The sequence below is a fragment of the Lampetra planeri genome, unplaced genomic scaffold (assembly GCF_965212315.1).
Source record: "Lampetra planeri unplaced genomic scaffold, kcLamPlan1.2.h2 scaffold_2040, whole genome shotgun sequence".
In the NCBI taxonomy this organism is placed as follows: Eukaryota; Metazoa; Chordata; class Hyperoartia; order Petromyzontiformes; family Petromyzontidae; genus Lampetra; species Lampetra planeri.
Genome location: NW_027614797.1, coordinates 1 through 8,588, shown reverse-complemented (window position 1 = coordinate 8,588; position 8,588 = coordinate 1). Strand labels below are relative to the sequence as shown.

The 8,588-nt window shown below is 46.9% G+C and overlaps 1 protein-coding gene across 1 annotated transcript; it reads left to right on the top strand.

The window, feature by feature from the left end:
• Positions 1-919: 919 nt before the first annotated feature.
• On the top strand, positions 920-7,469 carry LOC144740313 (delta-sarcoglycan-like). Its single transcript, XM_078623182.1, is given in 5 exon segments — positions 920-1,038; positions 5,546-5,576; positions 5,578-5,664; positions 7,283-7,423; positions 7,425-7,469. Coding segments are annotated over 5 exon segments (423 nt in total).
• Positions 7,470-8,588: the final 1,119 nt, after the last annotated feature.

The following is an 8,588-nucleotide window of genomic DNA, read 5'->3' as shown; positions in this document are numbered from 1 at the left end:
TTTGAAAATTCAATGTCCAGGCTCAGAAATCGGTCGTCATTCCCTTCAGAACTGTAACTATTAATGCACACACTGTCTGAGAGGCTTACGTGATAAAACATAATGATGCTTTGGCTTGTATCACTTGTTCATGGCAAAAATATTGTCACGTGTTATTTCGCCCCATTAATAACAAGAGTCATCTATCCAGTGTCAATGAGGCAAAGCAGAACTTTAGAGAACTCATTCTGTGTGAAATGAGACTCAGCTTAAACGGAAAAAACTCCATAGTGACAGAGGTTCAGTGATCTTCCCTGGTGGCTTCAGTATAAAGCCTCGTTTTGTTTTGTTTTGTTTTGTTTTGGGCACAATGATGAACTTCCATGTGAAATTAAACCTTAAGTTACCACATTGTTACATCACATCGTTTTCACTGATGACAACTGCAGTTCGACAACAATCACTGGCCATTCACAGTATTTTCCCCTTCCTTTGAGCAGGGTGTGTTGATTGCTCGGTAATGGAAGCGTCAACAGTGAGAGAGTGATACGCCACCCTCATACCCACTTCATCACTCTGTATTTGGGCTAAATGCCACCAATTATTCCAGCAGACTGGTTCTGAACTCCTCGACATGTTTAGACGTTGTCAATCGATCCGTGCCTGGTGTGTGTTGATTGGAATGAATGATTCTTGAGCTGAGCTCCTACACTGACTACAACTCATCAAATTCAGATCCGATCTCTCGTGCATGATATTTGCACTTTTTAGTCGATTTCTAAAGCAATAAGTGTTTCATCACTGGTCAAGGGTGAAGTTTGCCTTCATACAACAAAGAATATTCCACGTCAATATTCGTTCCAATCAGATGTGTGTGAGACCTGGTGAAGATCACCAGGATCGTTCCACGCATGATGTCCGCGTGGGAATGGGAGGTGTCATGACCGCTTCCTGGCTGACTTGTCGGCTGTTGTCTCTTGTTTCAGGGGCAGAGGGAGCCGTGTTCAGCAAATCAGTGGAGACGCCACACGTCAGGGCCGAGCCGTTCAAAGAGCTTCGGTGAGTTTCTTTTTGTTCTAGAACACACGGTGGAATGCAAACAGGCAGACCAAGTTGGAAACGACCATATCTAAGCGATTCCCCGTCACCGCTGCATAAACACCACCCACGTTTGTAATGAATGAAAATCGCTCAGCTCGATACAAACAACCTGAACCCTCCACTGAGAAATCAAACCTACGCCGACCTGAATAAATGAATAAAAGTACCGTCAGCCATCGTTTATGTCTGCTGAAAGGTGAATTTATTGGTCACTTCATTCTTCATAATGATAATCATCTTCTCCTGCTTGCACCGGTTATGGGTCACGCTTGTGCTGGAGCCGATCCCGGGCTGTCAGCGGGTGAACGTCAAGGTACGAGAGGAGCAGGGCCACATGAGGGACAGACAACCATTTACACTCACATTGACACCTACGGCTGATTTCAAGTGACCGATTAACTTCAGCATGGTTGGGAGGAAGCCAGAGTACCTGGAGAGAACCTACACAGGGAGAGGGTGGAAACTCCACACAACCAGGGACATTCTTGCTTTGATGCAACAGTGCTAACCAGTGCACCACCGTGTCACTTTCAAACTAAAGATTTTCCCCTGAGGAAAGAAATTTCCGCCGATTCAAGTTTAAATGTTTGTATAATCAAAAGAGTTTGGACAGGAACTTATCGCAGGGCGCCAGGTTTGAAAAGTGGTGGGGGAACAGAGACCCCCCCACACACCGATCCTGCTGAAACATACCTTTGAATCTGGACATTTCAGACATTTCACCAGCGAATGATGGAGGGTGAACCGTGGAGTTTCACATGTTGTCGATATTTTCAAGTTCATCGGTGATCTCTGTCAGTTTGAACCGCTGAAGATGGCTGAGGACTCACGTTCCATCCACAGCCAATCAGCACATCAGCAATCTCTGTTTTCCCTTTGATAAAAAAAAACGACTGGAACACCATGACCGACTCCGCTATCGTCATCGTTTCATACCGTAGTCAAAACAAACCCACCCCAGTGACATCACAGGTGAAGGCACAGCGGCGGCGATCCGCGATGAAAGAGGACTTTTTTGTTTTCTTTCGAGCTCGACCTGACTTGTGCGTTTCCTCTCGGGGGTTCAGGTATGGGGTCGATGTCCTCGCATAGTCAGCCGAACAAAACGCCGCTGTATGTGTTTGGACAGCGGAGGATGTCTCCTCAGTGTAAGCGTCTTGTTTATCATCACTCTCCTGCCCGAGCTGTCTGATGTGATGACAGTCAATCAGAGCCAAGGGCGAACGCAAGACGCCCAGAGTGACAGCGGAGCGAGAGAGGGATGTGTGTGACAGGACAGAAAACGGGAGAGAGAAGAGGAAAAGGACGTGGAGCGAGGGCCACAATGGACAGTGTGACAGATAGAAGGCGAAGGCCGTGAGAGAGAAAATTATATTTGACAGCATAATTACTGTGATTTTAATGTTGAACCCTGACTTGTTAGCATGGTCGACTTTTCTCTCGCAGAACTGAGGAGGGGCTGGAACAGAGGCTGAAGGCTGAAAAATAGAAAGAAAGAAAAATGTAAAAAAAAAGGGGGGGGGGGTTCATTGTTGTGTGCTGAGATGAACTGTGATCCATCAGCCTGCATCATGTGACCACCCATAATGGGTGTCTTTATTTCCCTTCTCCCTCTGTGTTTATGCATTTTGGCGACAACCAGCCAATTGAGGATGAAATATGGCTGAAACGATCCCATTCTGCTGGGATCGGAGCACAGCCAAAATCTAATCTTATTTTAATCTCTCCTAACCCCTGGGCAGGTAGCAATCCAGGATTCAAATCCTATTTCAGTATCTTATTAAACACACACACACACACATTCACCCAGAGACAATCATACAGGCGCCATCCGTAATGCTCCTCGACAGGATGTGTCCCTGCATCAGAGCGACGCCTTTGCGAAAGTAAAAAGAGGGCGTCGGTGAAGGTAATAGTGCATCATGATTCAGGCCCTGACCAGTTCAGAACACAGATTAAATGAATAGAAATGAAGCAAATAGTGGGACGGGAGGGACAAAAGCAAACATTGTTTTTGTGTCAAGGAGATGGGAATGATTTGTGCTTCAGGAGCTGAGACGACTGAACAACAACACCCACGATTGTGTGCCACCCAGAAAAGTTCAGAATTGTATTTTCTCCTGCACTTGGTATTTGTACAGAAATGTTTCGTTTTCACAAAAACACGAAGGCTTAAGTGTTACAGCCGGTTGCCGTGGAACTGAATCTAAAAGCCCCAATCACGTCGTTAATGTTACATGAGAATGATGTTGTTTTACACTTGTCATCATTTTCATACTCACGTGGAGTTTAGTCAAGTAAAGACGGACCAAACCACCCGCCCCCCCCATCATCCTCACCTCCGTCTGCTTACTCTGACCTCAGTAAAAGGGTTTGCTGCTTTGCCGCATTTGGGTCACGAGCCGTTCACAGAGCCGAAGCAATCAGCCGCACCCACATATGCCGGGAACACCATTTAACCTCTGATTAACTGCGCACTGCCACAGCAACTGGTCTACTCTCTCCACCGCTTTTATATTTACAAGGCCGAACCAGAACAGTGCACAGGAGAAGTGGGGAACGCTGCAGGGTAGGGTTTGACAATGAGGAGCAGGCATGTTAAGATATTAACACACAGAGACCATCGAAAACCTTAAAGAAAAAACTTGAAAGAAAGAAAAAGATCAGTCATCAGCTGAAAAAAACGCTCTAACCAACTAAACCTTAACTCATCTGAGCACAAGGGACGGAAGTCAGCTCGTCCAACCTGGAGGTCTTTGGGTTTACTTCGGGTTTAGATGCCCTCCAGTGTCATCATGGTTGTAGGTTGGCCTTGGCGGATCTTATCCAATGGGTGCTGAAGGTCTGCTGGCCACACTGCATCGGGCCAAGGGGTTTTATTGCCCTTTTTTCCCTGGCCAACGTGTGGCTGTCTTTGTTCTGCAGGTCAACATGTGGTTTCAGGCTCGTAATGTTACATGTAGGCCGGAAATCAGGCTTCTTCATTTAAGCTCAGATTTATTTGTTAAAGTCTGGTTGGTGAGGCACAACATACAAATAATGTGTAAAAATAATATAAAATCTCATATGATCTATCGTACATTTTATATTATTGCAATATAAAAATGAATAAGATAAAAAAATTTTAAAAAACAGAAATAACAGACTAATTTTAACAGGCAGAGTGGGCGTACATCACCAGTTGAAGTATATTTAACACTCTGTGAGTCGTGAGGTTGTTGTTTGTCTGTTAGATTTTCTTTGTCTCTTGTCTTCAAGAGTCTGTCAGAGCAAAGAAACCATCTGAGGTAAAAATGGTTCATGCACTTTTCTGTCTCTTTTCTTAAGCCAGACGATGAAAGCGTGTTGATAGGTGCTGTCATCCCAGCTGCTTTCAGGATAATAATAGGATACTACCATTCATATGTGCCCCTTATTACCTTCAGTCTTGGTGCTTTTCTACCAGAATAACCCGAGTTTGAACTCCAGAGCAGAGGAACTTAAAAAAGTACATGTGAAAGTAGCATGAATCAGCTTCCGTAGATTGGTTATCAACTGTGGCTGGTGCTCAGTGACAGTGCAGGTTGTCTGGTTATCTGAAGATTCAAATCCCTCTGAGTCCTTGAGTGACCCCGAAATGCTGCTGAGTTTAAGCCTAAATGGTTTGACAAGCGCGTAACCACTGGCAGAATCCCAGACAGACAGATTGTTGTACCCTTGAGCAACTACTCCCTGGGACAGAAACAGAACAGAAATTAGCTAGAAACTAGCTAGGAGCTAGCAGGATGCTGAAATGTTTGCTCTTTTTTTCTTTCAAACCGTTGAGTCACTCTGTGATTACCAGGCTCCACAAGTGAGTGGTCATTGAAAATCTCTGCCTTTGTGTTCAGGTGAGGTGTTTTCAGAGGGGAAAGACACAGTTTTTACAAACATGCTGCTTCAGAACTGTAGCATTAGCTGCCACATTCAGGGAGACGGGAGAAAAAGTTAAGTTAAACCTTTAAACCGTTAAACCGTCTGCCGGTGCTGTCAGCGGTTTTCTAGGCTGGCCGGAGCTCCACGGCATCCTGTCGGCTGCTGTTACCTGATGAAAACAGGTCGGAACAATAATCCACAGGTGTTTAGTCAGCGACACCCGCAGGAGGATCTCTGGCTCCTCAGCGGTGAGGCGTTCACACCGTCCACTCCGTCAGTCCTCCATCTAACCGCCAATCACCTTTAAAGGGAATGAGAGGTGACACTCTGATTGGCTGATTGAATGACCCGCCCAAAACACCCCCAGGACCAATTCACAGAGGAAGTCTCCACCATGGCTAAAAGTCTAAAAACACACCGTCTCTGGTTCCCTATGCTTCACACCATCTCAGTTCACAGCTCTGATACAAACCCAACAACCTCACTCAGTTGCACCATCTAGTTTCTGTTGTACTCATCCAGCTGTTGAGCGGTGGTGGCTAACGGAGCCCGTTTGTTCCCCAGGCTGGAGTCTCCCCACGCGCTCCCTGCTGATGGAGGCTCCCTAAAGGCATCCAGATCCTGGCCGAGGCCGGAGACATCCAGGCCATCTGCAGGAACGAGCTCCGACTGGAGTCCAAAGACGGAGAGGTGCGTTCTTTCCTGTGCTCGTTACGAATGAGGCCCCCGTTGATAAGATCTGAGTGCGCTGGAGGGGCGCGACCTCACCCCCTGGGACTGTGTCCACATACAGTCAGTGCTCACCTAATCATGAAACTGGTGGGAACGAAAACACTTTCTTCCATTTTGTTTTGTCCAAAGTTTCCTGGAATCATGTTTTTCTACCGGTTGGAGTTCTACCTCAAATTGAAAAGTCTTCTGTTCCATTTCATGAACAAAGATTAAGCCTCCTACTGCGTATTTCCCTTCAACCATTACCATGTTTCTCCTTTACCGACTCTCTTCATTCACAGGCTCCTTTAAGGATTCGCTCGTCCTCATCCATCTTTTCCTCCCGTCCCGTCTTCTTTCTCCTCCTTCCTCCATCCTCTTTTTTTTGTCTTGCTTATTCATCATCTTCCTCTGCTCATCCATATGCTGCTTGTCATCCTCTCCGCTCCTAAATTCCCGCCTGATTTGTTACGCACATCAGTCCTCGCATTCATCACGCTCGGCTGCACTGATAAAAGGATTTTCCCTCCTTAGGTTGCACCAGTCGTGTCATGTCAGATCTGTTCAAATGAGCGCAGGAGGATTAGGCAGTCGAAAGTGTTTAAAACCTTCCCACAAAAACATACCCCAAACATTTATACGAGAGAGAGAGGGGGTGCGCAAGGTGCCCTTGGCGTCCGTTTGTCTCCGATCATTTGGCATTTTCTTGGCTGAATGATGCTCCTAAGACACCTAAAGTGTTGAAGTGGAGGACGTAGAATGACCATGAGGCTCAGCTCCTTCATGGTAAATCAATGGCTCACACAAACTAGGGGCTTCATCCGTCCCTTCAATCACACGCTCTCTCAAACACACCCGTCCGTCCATCCCTCGCGCTGAAGGGTTCGTTCACCAGCAGCCGTCTCAGCAGGTCAGCCGAGACTCTTATTTTGAAGTGTTCCAGGTCACTTGATGGCGTTACTTCTCCTTTACCGTTTTATGGCTGCAGAGTGATTCCCAGGCGGGCGGAGGTGTGTGGTGGGGGGGGGGGGGGGGGGGTTGTGTCTGCTGAGACAGAGGCAGAACGGCTCATATCCTTCACTCACTGAGACCACAGCAATGATCTTTTCTGTTTTGTGTGTGAGCGACAGACCGACTTTAGGTGTTCAAACCCTCTGAGGTCAAAGGGTTTCCTCCACGTCATGTCCCCTTCAACACTTGTGCGAAAAGTGTCAAGAAAAGTGTCAGAAAATGTCAAACGGTTCCCGAAAGCTGAGAAGTTTCACCTGGTTCCCCTACCTGGTGTGAAGAGGGAGTTGGGGTGTGGGGGGGGTCGGTTCCTGATAGTTGACAGCCTTGTTGCTGTCATTACAGTAATTCTGCTCTGTTCCTCACACCCGGTGGAGGAACTGCGTTTTCAATGACGTGATGGATTTTTTTCCCCTGCGCAAATAGTTGCATAATTACGGTACTGTAATTGCCAGTACCACAATACCCAAATGTTTGGTATCAAACTGCTCAGAACAAGCTGAGCTCAGACACAGTGGCCCTCACGCGTCTTCTAGAAACCTCACTGGACACAGCAGATCTCCAACCTCTCTTGTTCTCTCCCGACCAGATCTCTCTGGACGCTCGCAGGATTCGCCTGATGCGACTGCCGGAGGGAAAGGCCTCCACCAGCTCGTCCTCCTCCGGAACCAGGCAGACTGTCTACGAGGTGTGCGTTTGCCCCAATGGGAGGCTTTTCCTGTCCCAGGCTGGGCACCGGATCCACCTGCCAAATCAGCAACAACGTCTGCCTCTAGGACTGATACATCCCAAAAAAAAAAGAATATTTAAAAAAAGAAAAAGAAAAAAAACATGGTGAAGAGAAAAGACAGATGTACACCTATCGCCGCCTCCAGGACGGATCCTAAGCAAACGACGGGAACATCTCAACAATCACTCTTTCCATTGGTTAACTGGTGTGTTCAGCATCGACCCGATATGTTTTGAATGCCAGCGCCGTTTTACGCGTCCTCCCGTTTTACTGCAGATGGAGCTTCACTCACGTCTCATTGAGCTCTTTCTTTCCCACACACTCCCAGCCCATGATGTCTGGTAATACCTCATTGTTCCTCGAGGAGGCGACAGAGGGCTGCAGCAGGGAAATGTGATGAGAGGTGATTTCTGTGACTTCAAACCTCGTTCGTAACCATTTCATTCGTTCAGTCCAAGGCTACCCAAGGCTAGGTGCACAGGTGGGTGCAGAAACCCTCCAGCTAATGCTAAGGAAGTTAGCATTCCCCTATACCATGGGGCTGGACTCCCCCATTGGTGATATACTGCCCCCTGTTGGGAATGCAGAATATTAAGCTTTAGCTTGTTAACATAACTACGTATTAAACATTAAACAGAACGGAGTGTCCGTCTCCTCCTCATTGGGAATAGACGCATATTTGATAAAAGTGGGTATTGGTTCACGTATGTGTCGGATCCAAATTGTCACACAAACACACACACTCCGGGTTGAGACGGGTGACAAAAAGAGACTAACGAGAAGAGACGCTGATCCGCTCTGTTTGCAGTAACACAATCACTGCCGCGGTCACCCCCGAGCAACAGGCTCCACCCACTTTTCTGCAGGCACTGTTACCGTGGAGAAATGACGTCAGCACGTTTTCTTGGGAAAAACCTCCAACCGAACCATCGTGTCCAAATTTATCGTGGTTCAGTTTGAAGTCAAACAGGATCAGTGTGTTTGAGGCTGATTTGGCATTTTAGCAACAAAGCATAAACCATGTGACCGGTGTGTAATAAATCATGTTGGTGTTTCTGCCAGTTGACTCATGGGAATTATTCCTTTAATTATGATGTCACCTACTCGACTGAGCTCATATTTCAGCAGACGTTTGTGACGACGTTTCTTGTGACACGATGTGAAA